The 15,733-nt window shown below is 47.7% G+C and overlaps 1 protein-coding gene across 1 annotated transcript in view; it reads right to left on the bottom strand.

Annotated features, from left to right (window-relative positions):
- The window catches only part of tafa5 (TAFA chemokine like family member 5), a 57,413-nt gene extending 41,899 nt beyond the window's left edge, over positions 1-15,514 (bottom strand). Inside the window, exon 1 of the mRNA XM_023830201.2 lies at positions 14,929-15,514. Within this exon, the coding sequence (XP_023685969.2) occupies positions 14,929-15,040 (112 nt within the window). The 5' untranslated portion in view covers positions 15,041-15,514. The remainder of the gene's footprint in view (positions 1-14,928) is intronic.
- Positions 15,515-15,733: the final 219 nt, after the last annotated feature.

Here is a 15,733-nt window from a genome sequence, read left to right as displayed (position 1 = left end):
ATTATGCAGACAGAAAATCTGCATACTCTGAAAGGTGGATTAACTGACTGTAATTTGCACGGCGATGGAGGTGAGACCACAGAAATGGGGTCAAAGGCTTCAGAGGAGCGAGGGGGGTGGTGGGGAGGGCAGGCTGACAGAGGAAGCCTTACCCTCTCCTCACCCAGCACCGCTGTGGCCTGCTGCTCAGGGAGGAAAGGATGAGCTGAGCATTTCAGCAGCCAGGTGGACACTGGGCCTGTGAGCTCAGAATTTCATACATGTAAACAGAAGAGACGCGAACATGAATTCTCTAGTTTCTAGTTTCCGCTATTGTTTGTGCTCATCCCCACTATTGTCCCTGCTCTCATTCCTGCTCTTGATCCTGATATTGTTCCCACTATTGTTCCTGTTCCCATTCCCACTATTGTTCATGCTCTAATTCCTGCTCTCATTCCTGTTTCCTCTGCCAGCCCCTGCAGGATGGGCTCCCCCTTTGAGTCTGGTTTCTCCCAAGGTGTCTTCCTTCTAGGGAGTTTTTCCTTGCTGTAAAGCACTTTGAGACAATGTAATATTAAGAAAATGCGGTATACAAATAAAATTGAATTGAATTGAAATGAAGCCCAGTTTAGCTGCTGATATTGAAAGGCTCATTGAACAATGGGCATTCAGGTGGCAAAATTTTAATAAGGAATGAGTGCAGGAATGAGAGCAGGAACAAGATCAGGAATGAGTGAGAATGACGGCAGGAACGAGAGCAGGAACAATAGCGAGAACCAGAGTGGGAAGGAGAGCAGGGACAATAGCATAAATGAGAGTGGGAACAAGAGCAGGAACGAGAGGGGGATTGAGAGCAGGCACAATAGTAGGATCTAGAGCAGGGGCAATAGTAGGAATGAGCACAAACAATAGCAGAAACTAGAGCAGCAACAGTCGCGGGAACATGAGCATGAACAGGGAAGACAGTGGAACCAAGAGCAGGAGCAATAGCAGGAACAGGAGTGGAAACGATAGCAGGAATGAGAGTGGGAAGAAGAGCAGGAACAATATCAGGAACAAGAGCAGGGACAATAGAGGGATCAAGAACAGGAATGAGAGCCAGAACAATAATGGGAAGAAGAGCAAGAACAATAGCGGAAAGTAGAGCTGGAACAATAGTGGGAACAAGAGCAGGAATGAGAGCAGAGACAAAAAGTGGAACAAGAGCAAGAACAATAGTGGGAATGAGAGCTGGAACAATAGCGGGAACGAGTGTAGAAACAAGTGTGCCTCTGTCGCCGATGAAGCCGCCTCCATGGTATCCTGAAAGACAGCTCACATTCGCTTCACAGTCACTGCTCTGTTTCCATCCATCCACCATATCAGTCTTCCACTCAGAGCGATAAGCAACACGGATCACGGGGAGCATCAGCAGGCCTTAAATAAACTAAACACACCTGGAGCAGATCTGATAAGGGCACAACATCCCTTGGCACAGGCTGCAGGCCCGATAATTACAATGGCCAACTCAAGCTGCAGGTGAGGCCCACGGGCCATCGTTAAAACTGCAACTCTCACACGCCCTCAGCTGCCTTATCACTGTGAGGAGCCCATATTCTCCCTGTAAACAAAGGGACTACACTAGCTTATCTTCCCAGGGTATTTAGCTGAGAGTTTAATACAGGATCCATACAGGTGTGGGTACCACAAGGGCTGGTTCCTGACTGTTTTTCATGACTGGAAGCTCTGGGCATGTGAGATCAGTGGGACACACTGTGTAAACGTGATAAAACACAGGGCAAAATGCAGGCCTGCGGGGCTAGCTCCAGGCTGCTGGGGGAATCAGCAAAGGAGGGAGGGTTGTGTGTGTTTGGAGGGGCATGTCTGGCCATGTGCTGGATCTTCAGGAACTGCCTTGTATCTGGACTGATCCATCTGCCAACCCATAATGAACTGGCAAGTTCAGAAAAACCTTTACATAATTTAATTTTGGGGAGAATTTGTTCGGTATTTTCTGGATTTTAATAATACAAATACATATTACATATGTAAGCGCCATTTATATAGAATGGTGTAATTTTTGTTTAATTAAATGGTTAGAATATGTTGTTTTAAACCTGCCATTATAATTTGAAATGTATGTAGCATATCATACAGGAAAGTGCTTCTCCAGTTTGCGACTGCCGTAAGGAATATGGGTCAGAGGAGCAATAAAGTTTTTTTTTTTTGAATGTGAAAATAAAGACGTGGACGTTGGGAGCCACACGGTTGTTTTATCGTGACTGGTAACCTACCATTTTAACGCGTAAAACAGTCTACCAATGTTCATTTCACAGAAGTCGTCAAATGTTTAGATTGTGCCAAAAAGAATAACGTTCCCAACCGAAGACGACCACTACCACATACATAGATAATATATTACAAAATACTTTTTCACCGAGTCTCAGCCGGATGTGTTTGGTTTTGAGTGGAGTGGGAGATGTCGGTCTATGTGTACCACTTTAGCGAACCTGCTTCATTCTTCTTAGTCCACATCACCAAGAGCATTATTGATCACCTGTGCTGAACTTGGGAAAGTCAGAAAACCTCATTCTGCAGAAAACAGACAGGATAATGAGATCCTTCTGAAACAGATCTGACTGGAAGACTCTCCTGTCGATCATTTATTTATCACTGCTCCCTCCCTGGGTCAGAGAGCCCATGACCGCTGGCCAGTTTCTGCATATCCTGTCGGCTCTGTGCTCTGGACCCCATAGATTCTGAAGGGCGATGCGTCACTCTGAAGGCCCCACAATAACCAGAAAAAATGCCTCCAGATTCACTAAGTGCTTTTTACAGGCTATTTCACTGCCCTCTTTGCCCAGATGGCCAGACCTCTGTACACACACCCCAATGGACCTCATGGGCCCAGTGATTTCGCTCTTATGGGGAGTAGCAATGCTTACCAGCAAAGCTCCCCTCTACGCCAATGTTGTCTGCCCAGACCACCTGCAGCCGTGTGCTAAGCGACATGGGAGTGTTTTTCTATATGGAGCCAGAGGCTTTTCAGTACCAGAGGTTGCCCCTGTCAGTAGTGTGAAGTCCAGAAATGTAATCGATGAGAAATGACCCCGGTACAGCTGAGATTGGGCCAGGGGAACCAGCCAGAACAGATGCTTCTGTGAAGCATTTCTCCTCCTTCATGTGATCAAGCCTTTGTTTAGCCAGGGCCATAGGAGCAGATCCAGAGCATGGAGGGTGTGTGGTGGATGTTTCATGTTTTTGTCAGGGGCGGGGGTAAGGCGACGACCCGCTGCAGGACCAGGAAGACGCGGCGTGTTTATCTAGCATGATCATCTCCCCAACCCAGCCGGGCCATTATCGGCATAAACCGAGGAGCCCCCTGGGAGGCCCAGGCTGCCCTTTATCAACACAGGGCCAGGTGTCGCTCTGGTCAGCAGACAGGCAGAATCATAGTAAGTGTTGGTTCCCAGGCCTGGGGCCCCATGGTGGCAAAGCCCCTCCCCACATCAATGCGGAGTGTGGCCTCCATGTCAGACCGCTGTCCTGGAAGCCTGTCAGAGCTGGAACTGAAATGCTTGGACCCCAGAGCATCCTGGCAACTTCCATAGCAGCCATGTCCCCTCCTCCCATCCCCTCCTCACAGCTCCTCCTCCCATCCCCTCCTCCCAGGTCCTCCACCAATCCCCTCCTCACAGCTCCTCCTCCCAGGTTCTGTTCTCTTTCCCGCCTCCCAGGTCCTCCTCCCATCCCCTCCTCACAGCTCCTCCTCCCATCCCCTCCTCCCAGGTCCTCCACCAATCCCCGCCTCACAGCTCCTCCTCCCAGGTCCTGTTCCCTTTCCCTCCTCCCAGTTCCTCCTCCCATCCTTCCTCCCCCTGCTCCCAGCTCCTCCACCCTTTGCCTATCTCCTCCTCCCTGTATCAGTGTGGAATGTACACACCATGAGGAGGTGCAGTACGTATTTCTGGACAAACATTGATGGACAATCTCGGGGCAGTTAGTGTTTCAGAGGTAATCTTAAAAAATGCAACATTCACAGAATACTGGCCACTCTGAGCCTAGAGGAGCTAACAGAGAGCACAATGGCTAAGGTCACAGATTAGCATCTAGATATAAACCATACATCCATCATCATCATCCAACCTCTTATCCAGGACAGACTTGAAGGACTGTGTATAGTTAAACCAATAAAAGAAATTTGACTCCATATAAACAGCCTAAAGCTATATTCTGTATAACAGAACACACAGTTAGCAATGAACTTGTACAATTTCTTTTGATGGTGTAATTTGACCAGTATTCTGTGCAGAATGATAACTCTTTGATAGGTGATCAAGACATAAACCATTCTGAACAAACGTGGCTTCTTCAAACATTACTCAAGGGAGAAACCCGGCATTAAAGCCACACACTGTCTCAGCTCAAGGCACGATTTAAACTGGTTAAGAAACATGCTGTATCTCCTGTTATACTAAGTAATGGCTGGATAATGTAGATTCTGATTCTTATGCTGAATCCATCCATCCCAGAAAGTGGGTCTACGTTTGCTGCACGCCGTGAGCCACGATCTGCGAGATGCAGGCTGACTTAGTCCTGGAGGCCTCCTCTGCTCTGTGGGTTATTTTAAGGCCTGCACATGGAGACACTGCAGCTATTTACTGAGCCACACATTATGCATGGGTACAGGCACCAGAGAAATGAGGAGAACTCCTAACCTTTACATATACATTGATTTTTGTACAAGTAAGGCAGATGGCACATCACAAGTGTACAACTGTCAAATAGCCAGCTTAGGTACAAGTGCTGCAAGGTGGAGCTTCCTGAGTGACCAGGTGTAAATTAGCAGCGGAGCAAGAGCTACATGACACATTGCTAGAAGCTAATATCAGAAAAGCTGGTCAAAATCAAAACCAATCAGTGTGAGACATCACTCAACGGTCCACTGGCAGCATCCCAGGGTGAACCGGAGTGTCAGCGTAGCAACTCGCTGCAGGATAGGTGCGCGTTCATTATGGGATGGCTGAGGTCTGTGTGATACTAGGCCCACACCGATGTACACAAACCGCAATGGCCCCCGCTGGCACTTAAAAATGTCACCATTAGGAGTGTCTCTTGCTGTTTACAGCAATGGGCTCCGGCCAGCTTCCAGACCACGCTGCGAGTTTGCATCTTACTCCCACGGAAAAACAGCCAGAGCATTGTGGGAGCGCAGGACCCCAAACATAAAGGGGTGGCAGCAGCGCTAATGCGGGACGGAAGCGGCCGTGGTTACGTAACAGCTCTGAAAGCTTTCCTTAAATTGGTTTACCACAGCACATTCCAGAACAAGACGAGAGAGCAATTTCCTTTCATTATTCAGCGGAGGCGAGCCCCGTTTTGGCACAACTAACGCATTTAGCTGCAAGCTAATTTCATTTAGCCACAATGGCTCGGGCCAGGCAGAGCTTGGGGCTGGTGGCCGGGTGCAGGACGCCAGGGGCACCGTAAAGACACCGCTGAAGATGTGTCACACAGCAAATCCCCGCAGAGCTTTTACGGGGCAGATAACAGCCTGGGGTGTTCGCTGCCTTCGGATCACATTTAGAGAACAAGTCGTTTTCACCTGTTTTGGGCATAAGACCCAAAAATCAGCACAGTGTAGGCAGCTTTAGCCCTATCTAGGTGGGGAGAGCATGACTGGTACAGTACGTCAGGCTGGGACTGGCTCGGTTTGGGAAGCGTCTGTAACACAGGCTATGACTCAATAGCTTAGTTGGCCTGCAAGCGACAGCGACTGCTGTGGCTTCAAAGGGGGGGTGAAAGGAAAAGATAGATGCTTTCTCAGTCACCTGACTTGAGGGTTGCTGGCTCCTGATTGGCCATAACCAAAACCCCGACCAATCCAGCAAGAGCACCAGCAGGACCTTCCCTCCAAAACAATCTAATGCCAGTGCTTAATGCAAAAAGCAAAGGTTCCCACGTTGGGTAGGGAATGACTCCCGTGTGGCGAGTGACGGGACTGCAGGACTGCCTGATTCATTTTTCTGATGTCAAAGTTGCTGTAATATTGTCTGACATTAGCCAGGGGACACCCTGGATGGGATGCCAGTCCATCGCATGGCACAGGGAGGGGACACCCTGGATGGGATGCCAGTCCATCGCATGGCACAGGGAGGGGACACCCTGGATGGGATGCCAGTCCATCACAGGGCACAGGGAGGGGACACCCTGGACGGGATGCCAGTTCTTCATAGGTCACACACACCCATATTAGCAAAGCTTGGGAAATTCATAGACCCAACTTAATGTAATTTTGTGTCTTTAGCTCGCTTCACTGTACGGCTAAACCTCCAAGGAACTTACTTTAAGACGTGGCCTGAATGATGCTCACAGCACTTCAACACAATTCCACACTAGGAATCTACAAAGGCCAGTTACTGCACTATGGAGGTAGTTCTCCTCTGTTGTGTCTGCGTCTGCCTTTCCGATCTTTATTTTTCCGATTATTTCCCAGGTTTTCCGACGCTATGCACCGGCAGCTCTGTGACACTGTCATTACAAAAGTGTGATCCAGTAGTGTGTGACGGGAGCACAAACGGGGGATAATCCCTGCACGATCCCTGCACGATCCCTGCACTGCTGCGATAGTGACTCACGACGCACACTCTGCATTCCATACGTTACTCAAAATTAATGACTTACTTCAATGGACCGACTAACAGAAACAAAAGGATACCATTTAAAATCGATACTTTAAACAATACGGTCTTCTTTGTCACTGTTCTCAGGAGTGCGTTTTCTTGTCTTGTTAAATAAATATGAAAAATGCTGCCTTCCTGTGGTCCTGGCTGTTATACACATTGCTGTTTCTCCATTTTTTAAGTCGTCAATTCGTTATTCCACCATCCATCATTTAACTGCATTAAAATCACCACGATGTTGTAAACATGACAGAGAATTAAAAACGATGCAGAACTAAACAAGCTTTTCCCACAGGTAAGTTGCTGTGACTTTCCAAATGCAGTCGCACTTTTTAGAGAGCAGAGGTCCAAAAAATTCTTTGAACAAGGCGAACACGACCACACAGTGCTGTGTAGAGCATAGTTTACGACACAGCCCACGCTGATGACGGGAAAGCCCTACCACACTGTGTAAACATCGCTGTGGCCCGTCTTATTAATTCCTTTATGAAAACTTTAACATTCATTAAGCTAAGCAAATACTGAGACATAAAACAATGGCTGGCTGCACCTCAGAAGAATCGCATTATTATCCAGAAGTTGCATTAATTTTCCTGGCAAACTCATAAAACCGGTATTAACTGGATTTCAGTTGCAGCGCCGTAATTAATATTTCAAGGCCGAGTTGCCGGGCTTATTACTCAAACACTGCTGTCACTGTAACGGAGAAACATTCCATCACTGCTATAGCGAGAGAACGTGGGTTTGGAGCAATAAGGGACTTGAAGGGAAAATTCCTGAAACTACGGCACACGTGTCCACATGGATCCTCTGGAATTATCTGGCTTTAGCCAAATAAATATCTTGTGAGCTCTTTCCTTGCCGTGTCTGTCAGAGCCCGAGTTCTTCTCACATCCATGAGCACACGAGACGAGCGCCAGGCCCCCAGCCTGGGTGAGGCGCCCCCTAGGGACACTCGTCTGCAACTGTTTTCCTCTGCTGTTTTGGGCAACAAGCAGACCAACAATCCAAATGCCAAATTGGGCCAGAGAACAAGGGCTAATTTTACCCTGACGTGGGACCTGAAGGAGGACAGAACCGCACACTAGAGTCAGACAAATATAATATGACATAATTCTTACTTTCCAGTCTTAAAAATATGTTCCGTCCTCATTTACTGGACAATGTGCCTGATCCAAGCTGAAGCTATACTGGACACTGACGGGACCAACATAGGATCATATGAGCAGATTAATGCTGACGTCTGGGCGGATTCCTGGCCCGGTGGCACGTGGGAAGTAAATACGACCAGAGACTAAATAACTCACAGAGACTAAATATTCACAGTGTGTAAAACTGACGGTCGCTAGTGAGCATGTAGCGTCTTGGCTTGTCAATGCGACTGGTAAGACATGCTGCAGATACTCAGCATTGAAAAAAGGATTTAGACTGCAAGGAGATTTCTAAAAACATAAGTAGTCTGAGATATGACAGCATTTTCAAGTATACCAGAAATAATCAAAATACTCCACTGGTCCCTTACTGGGGGACCCAGGGGTCCTTTACACACTGGAACTGAGAGGTAGGCTGCTTGCTTCTCTAGGTTGAAGAGGTCCTCAGATATGGACAGCGCCCCACACTGGCAGAAAGTTTGTTTACTAGCTGTCTCCATTGCGTTTAATTAGCCTATTTGCTGTTTCTCATCAGAAAGTCAAGCAGCTGTTTGTCGATAATGGCAGAGAGGCCACAAGAACCCCAGTCTCCGCACTGCATGCGGGAAGTTAATGCGACGGAGAGGCTGACGACACCGCAATGTTAAAGCTGTGTCGCATGCAGGAGAGTATTGCAACAGAGAATCTGGTGGCTCTGCACGCAGGGGGGTAATGCGACGGAGTGTCCGGCGACTCTGTACGCAGGAGGGTAATGCAATAGGGAGACCTGCGGCACCTTGGTCACTGCAATGTTGTGTCGCATGCAGGAGAGTAATGCGACAGAGAGTCCAGGGGCTCCATATGTGGGTGGGTAATGCAACAGAGAGGCCAACGGCACCACAGTCCCCGCACTGATAAAACCGGGCCACATACCGAAGGGTAATGCGATGGAGAAGCTGTCAGCTTCGCACGCAGGAGGGTAATGCAACATGTGGCACCTGGCCAGAAGGAGGTGCTCTCAAGCTACTTCCTGTGCTATCCGACAAATGAATGGCTTCAGAATGAGACAAATGTATCTGCTTCAGGAACTAACTAAAACAGTGGCACGTGTAATTAGTTAATGTGAAACGTGCTCTTTTTTGTGTAACTGTAGCCCCAAAGGTAAGCAGAGGAAAGGAAAAGCAGTACAATTCCCCCCTCCCCCCAGCCCCACGTGACCGGAGCTTAACCCCAGCCATGGTGCCTCTATCGACTTCGGGGTCACTCAGCGGCTGTGCTCAATCCCATCGGTCACCCCCCCCCCCCCCCAAAAAAAAAAAAAAAGAGAAAAAACAGACCTCCGACCTGAAGCCTCAGAGACGAGGCAGGGAATTTGGACGCTCACTTGTCCCCTGCGCCGCGAGAATTACCCAACATTCTCTCAGCTAATTGTTTCCATGACAACCTACACCCATGTAAGCGCTACTCATACAAACTGACGGTCTGTGGTTGGGGTCTAAGCAGAGTTTAAACATTATAAAACATGGAGACACGGCTTCTGGGTGACACCCCCCCCCCCCCCTCGCAAGGCGAGGAGAGGCTGTACCTCAGCATTGCACCCGTAGGCGGCCGCCACAGGAGGCTCTGGAAAGGTGACTGGTTTATTATTGCAGACCATCATCTTCCCAGCCACACCAGGCAGCTGTAAATCAAGCCTCTACCCTCTCAAGATAAACCCTCCCAACTGTTTCCATTTCATATGTTTGTTCTAATTTGAAATTGGCCTTCCTTTCTTGGTCTGACTTTTTCTGTGCTGCATTTAGATTAACATTTATTACCTCATCTGTCCATCCCGTCTGTTCCAAGTTTCGTTGGCTCCTCCGTTGTCTCCGGCACCGTTCGGCAACCATGCCGTCAAACGCAAGAGTCTGCACCGGGCTAAAGCAGGGCCACAGGAAGGAGCTACAGATCTGCTGTGGACTCTTTGCTGTAGGCTATAAGGACTTTTAATAAACCCTGCTGCCCCTAACATGTTGACAAAGCGCTGTCCCCTGTGAGCGAGGCGCGTGAAACAGCTGCTGCGGAGAGCGTCGGGAGCGCGTGGAAAGCGTCGGGAGCGCGACGCGGCCCGGCGCGTTTCCGCACAATTACACTCTAATTACGCCGTTCACCTTCCGTGGGCTTAAGGTGCCGCAAACGTAATGGATGATGCCCGTGACGAATTGAAGAATATAACACTTTATTCATCAGATTCATCAAACTCGGTCTGTTCCTCTAAGCTCTGATCTTGTTAGTCAAACGACTTATAAATCTTAATAGCCGAAGTATAAATCTCAAAAATTAATGTTCTGGGTCAAATTGTAATACAATAATCCAGCTCATTGCATGAGACACAATTTATATGGAAGTATACAAGTAATCCCTCGATTTACTAACATGATGGGTCCTGAAAAGCCGTTCGTAAGCCTAAAATGCGTAAATCGACAACATAAATCCCATTAATTTTAATAGTAATTAAGCTTAAGGGTCCCCAAAATCCAATAATTACTCCCCAATAGATTAAAAAATGCGGTAAATGTTATAATAACCATCAAAACTACTTTACATTCATTATAATACAATGTGGCAGTTTTAATTATTACCATAAACATGCCTGTTTACCAGGGGCGTCGGAAACATTTTTAATGTGGGGGGGACACACTGGCATAAAACTATTTTTTTATGTTAAATGTGGGGGGGGGGGGGGGTCCAAACGAATAATTATGAAATGTGAGGGGGATACGTCCCCTTCAGATGTAATGGAGGCGACCCCATGCTGTTTACCTACGCGTGTTTATCGCTTAACTGATCTTCGTATGTTTTTAAATGACAACCTCAAAGAAATTAATTAAGTCATTTAAAAAGTGTTAAAAGCCCCCGAACAGAAGCTGCACAAGTAGCAGAGCCCGGCACACGGCGGTCCAACTCCCACAGATAACGGTATTGATTTTTTATCTTTCTTTCTATCTTTTGAAACTTTTCTTAATGTTCTTAAAAACGTTTTCCCAACTTTAGGGGTCATAAACACATCGATAACACTGAATGATATCCTTTCCTCTTTTAATGTCTAAACGCCGAGAAACACGGGCCCTTTGATAATCACTAAATGAGACTGTTCGGTTTGTAACAAATACATCAGCCTAAACCCGCTCAACTTAATTCCAATTGGATTATTAAATTTACGGAACATTTTAAATGAAGTAAAGCATTAAAATAAAACCCAAATGGAATTGCAATGAAGTAGGCAAGAAGCAGACCATAAAACAGTCTACATTTATCGGTATGAAGTGGTTCAACATTGATAGGCCAACAGACAGACAGATTCCGTGAGACGCCTCTGTTGTTCCTTCATATTTTTACTTGAAACCGGTTACGTTCAGCACAATGTGGTCAGATCTCCCTCATAATGGTATCTGCGGTAACTAAAGTCCGTTAAGCGGAAAATTCAATAACACAGCGGTGCTTCATCCACGCAAACCGGTCCCGATGTTCCCACCTCTAGAAAGCTGTGTAAGGTAATAACAATCCCATACTGTCTTTTGTGCTGACAATGGGATATTGAAATATTTCTGGGGTGAATTTCCATCCTTGTTTGGAGGCAAAGGAAAAAAACAAGTTGATGGTGTTTTTCACTCAATGCAGTCATTTCATGTTCTCTAGGCAACTTATCAGTAGAAACGCTTACAAAAAAATGTCATGCTAAGGTTTTTTCCATTAGCTCTTTCCATGTATTGGAAAATTCAATATTGATTTAGGATGAGCAAACAGACCTCCGAGAGCAAATTGTTTCCCCGGGTTGACAGAGGCGGGGCCGCGGCGTGTGAGTTTTTGGGGCGGGTGCTTGAGCGCCGCGGAGCTTCTCATGCAGCGGCTTTGCCCGTGAGCTGGAATTGGCCCTGGGGCATCCCGCCCCCCTGCGGAACAGCAACGAACATCTACGAGTGACACAGGATTTCACGCATGGTGCGTGTGCAAATAAAAAAGAAAGAAATGTCATACTTATAGTGGTCCGTAAAGATATAAAAGCAAAACTCAGGGAAGCTTCATGTGATTGTCTCATATTTCATTATGAGAAAGTTGATTTGTCGACCTGTCAGGTTTAAATCGCATAACATCTGCTATTCGTCCAGCCCGGAGCAGGAAAACAGCATATTTCTATCACTAATACAGATGAATGTGTGGTGGATAAACAGGTCTGGCGGGGGCGCGTGAGCGACACCGGTATCAGGTCACAGCAGAAGCCCTTTTAACCAGCCTGATGCCCGTCTGCTCGTCTCTGGCGAAGGCTCTGGCATCTGCAATCCTAAGCTATTTACTTTCATTAAAAATTCCTGGCTGGTATTAAAAAGCTTTTAAATATTAGAGCTGATTATAACTGTGCCGCATAAATAATTGATACCATTTACATAATACGGGTCACAACACTGTGGTCACAATTTTCTGCAGTCCGCAGAATAGTCATTTTTTTATAATTATTATCGCTAATAGCCGGTTAATTTTTTGCGTCTGCACCGAGCTCCAGTCGACCGAAATGCGCTAAAGCTGAATTAATCGCTCATGAACTCAAGCAGCTTCATGCATTATGTATCCTGCAGCCTTTAAACTTCTCCACGATACACAAAAAGCTGACAGATCACCCTGGGCTGCCAGCTTTTTATCCCGGCTGGTTTAGATTCAACAGCAAAGACGGGCAGATAGCAAACAGGAGTAAGGCATTAAAAACAGCCTGCCGTCACAGTGCGGCCAGACGGGGGCGCTAGCCCACAGATCAACAATGAGTTGTTTAGAGGATACCTCTACATGCCATCCCATATACATAAGCGGTGACAGGAGTGGCGCCAGGTAAGGCCTGACCTTTGCAGGCTAGTGTCTGCATTTGGCCTGCAGTACCGTCTCCTCTCTACCGTCTTGTAAACGCAGCCGGGGGTTTAGTGAGAAGCTTAAGTTGCATTTGACCCCAAGCCCAGCTAAAGAACTGGAACGCCATTCTAATCAGCACCAAATTCACCCTCTGCATCGTTTCGACATTCAGTGTGACTCAGAGTTCAATGCCACCCTGCCCCACCGGACACCCCCCCCCCCCCCATTCACCTCATTCTGCCCTGCCCTAGAAACACAATTTCATGGCTGTCACTGAGTAACCCCATGGAAATACCTTTATGTGACAATCTGATATAGACTAGTGCCTTTGTGTGTGTGTGAGGGGGGAGGGGGGGCATGTATATATTACTTCATGGGGACCAAATGTGAAGAAAACCTGTTATGTTGACCTTGTGGGGACATTTTTTGGGTCCCCATAAGGGAAAACTCAATTTATTACAAATATGTAATAATATATAAATTTTGTTCGGTTACTTATGGTTAAGATTAGGGCTGGGTAGGGGTTAAGGTTGTTATAGTTTGGGTTTTGCCAATAAAAATGAATGGATGGTCTGCATAAAGATATGTATATAAACCTGTGTGTGTGTGTTTGTGTGTGTGCCTTGTAATGGTGTTGATGATGTAAGTCAAAATAAATCATCCCTTTTTATTCTGATCCTGGATAAAATTGCCCCCAGACAGGCCTGGACTTTTAAATTTTTTTTCGGTGGGTCAGTGTTGCCCGTCCGCACATCTTCAACAAATTAATCACAACACAGCACGGCCACACGCTCCCGTGGTCCGGCGGCCCTAGAACCCAGCCAATCACAGCCGGCGATCTCATTCTCCACCCTCGCACACCGGCCGAGCCCTGACCTTCCCACCTCACCTGCGCGAGATGCTGTTTCTGAACAAACCAGATCCTGACCCTGGTCTTACCGTGTGAAGGGAACCCGGCCAGGCAGCCAGGCCGATCTGAGGGAGCGTGGGGGGGTCAGGCGGTGTTTCAGATGGCAGACACAGCTCAGGCCAAATGCAGAGATTAAAAACCAGGAGTGTGAAACGATGAGCCTGCCTTTGTCTTTGACTGCTGGCCGAATATGCCGAATGCATGGGAACAGGAGATGAAGCCACCTCCAGAGAGAGAGGGAGAGAGACCCAAAAGGTCCAGGTAGAACCAAAACGAGAGAAGAACCCAACACTGAAAAGCCGCCTTGTTCCTGCATCTTGCACTCACCCTAGCAGTTAGCTATAGAGCGGTGATATCAGAGACACATCATACCTGCCCTTTACCTGGTAAATTGGGTTCATAAATGACTCCCCACCCCTCCCCCCCATATTTACAATATATTTGCAGATAATCTGTGAAGAAAATCAGCATTCCTAACGTGCCACGGCTTTAAATGCTCGTCCGAGAATCAGCATTTTTTGTAGTTTATCCGATGAGGTTCCCCACCCACTCCCCTCCAGCTGTTATTAGCACACAGATCCCACCCCCTCAAACCCAAAACACACACACCATGACGTCTCAGACTTCTCCATCACACTCAGCCAGCGGGGCCTCTGAGCCGAACTAGACAAGGAACCCGGTCCGGCAAGACACCACCATTTGGCTGGAAGCAGGACACTAGGCTGAAATGACTCCCATCCCCTTTAACTTACAGAGGGAATATGTTCTGGGGGGTTTATACATGAGCTGTGGTTATTTTACTTTCGATTCAGTCTCGCTGTCTAAACAAGTAAAGACCTTTAATGATCTTGGCTTCTCTCTGCTGGAAAGGCTTTTATTACACAAAAGCACATTTCATTTGCGGGAGCGTTTCCCGTGGGGCTGTAAGGGCGTGAACTACACGCGGGACAGGTGGGAGGCAGCCACACCTGAGGACTGTTATCGCCGAGAAAGACGGTCACGGAGCAGATGGAATTAACAAGGTTAATTTGAATAACAAGGGCACTTGGAGGGAGGGGGGCTGCTACCTGCAGCACCTGGTCCTACAGACTGTGCCGGGGATAAAATAACAGAACTAAACCTGCCTCTACAGCACATTAAACAGTAACACTGATGACAACAATAATGATAATAATACATATATTATATGTATACATATATTACATAACTAGATATAAATAAGATTACTTAGATACTTTTGAGGTGCCGTGATGTAGGTTTGAATGCGTCTGTAGATCTTTCGCTAATACAGTGTAATGACACGCGCACACAGCCGTTTCGCTGAAGCAGCCTTCAGCCGCGGAAAACAGCGTATGTGTGAAGCACCTACCGCAGTATAGGATCAGGAGGCTGATCAGTAGCACCACAGCCCACAAAGTTGAGGACATTCTCGGCCAGGTGCTGGGGTCCTTCCGATGACTCAACCTGGGAGACGAAGCCATCGAAGCAAGTTTCCCTGGACGAAAAGGGGATGAGTGAGTGTCACCAGCGCAGGGGCCCCCCGGTCACGGTAATCCCTAAAAACCGCATGTTGTCATCGCTCCGCTGCCGGAGCCGTGGCATGTCAGAAGGAGCGCATCTCCCAGGGATCCGCCGTTGAAGATGCTGCTGAGATGCGCGCTTACAGCGATCCGTGAGATGGCGTATTCTCCGCAGCAGCACGGAAAACGGGCTGCGAAATCTCTGTGCATCAAGCAGGCGGATGGCAGCCCCCGCTCTCAGTCAGAAAGCACGGCGTAGCCCCAACGTCTGGATCCGCAACTCTTCGGGAAGAGGGAAGCAGCTCCTGGAGATCCGGCGCAGGTCGGGAGCGCAGGCGGGAGCAGCACTGCAGATGCGCCGATGTGAAGGGAGTCGAGAAGCGCAACTCCCCGAACGCTACAAGGTCCAGGCTCAGAAAACCCTTAAAGATACATTAAAAGACGAATTCCCCGGGAGAGTGCAGGCATACAGGTAGCTGTATGAGCCCTCGCAGAGAGTCAGGAAGAGCGCAGAACCAGCGCAAAGTTGCTCACCGAGGTCTTACTACGTCCTCCCCGTCTCCGTTCCCCCCCGCCACGCCGAACGGTTGCATTTCTGCTTTAATGTCTTATTTCCTCCGATCACTTTTCGAAAATTATGGCTAATGACATTTA

Source organism: Paramormyrops kingsleyae, chromosome 1, assembly GCF_048594095.1.
Source record: "Paramormyrops kingsleyae isolate MSU_618 chromosome 1, PKINGS_0.4, whole genome shotgun sequence".
Classification (NCBI taxonomy): Eukaryota; Metazoa; Chordata; class Actinopteri; order Osteoglossiformes; family Mormyridae; genus Paramormyrops; species Paramormyrops kingsleyae.
Note: the sequence above shows the minus strand (reverse complement) of the source record. Positions and strands in the feature narration are given on the sequence as shown.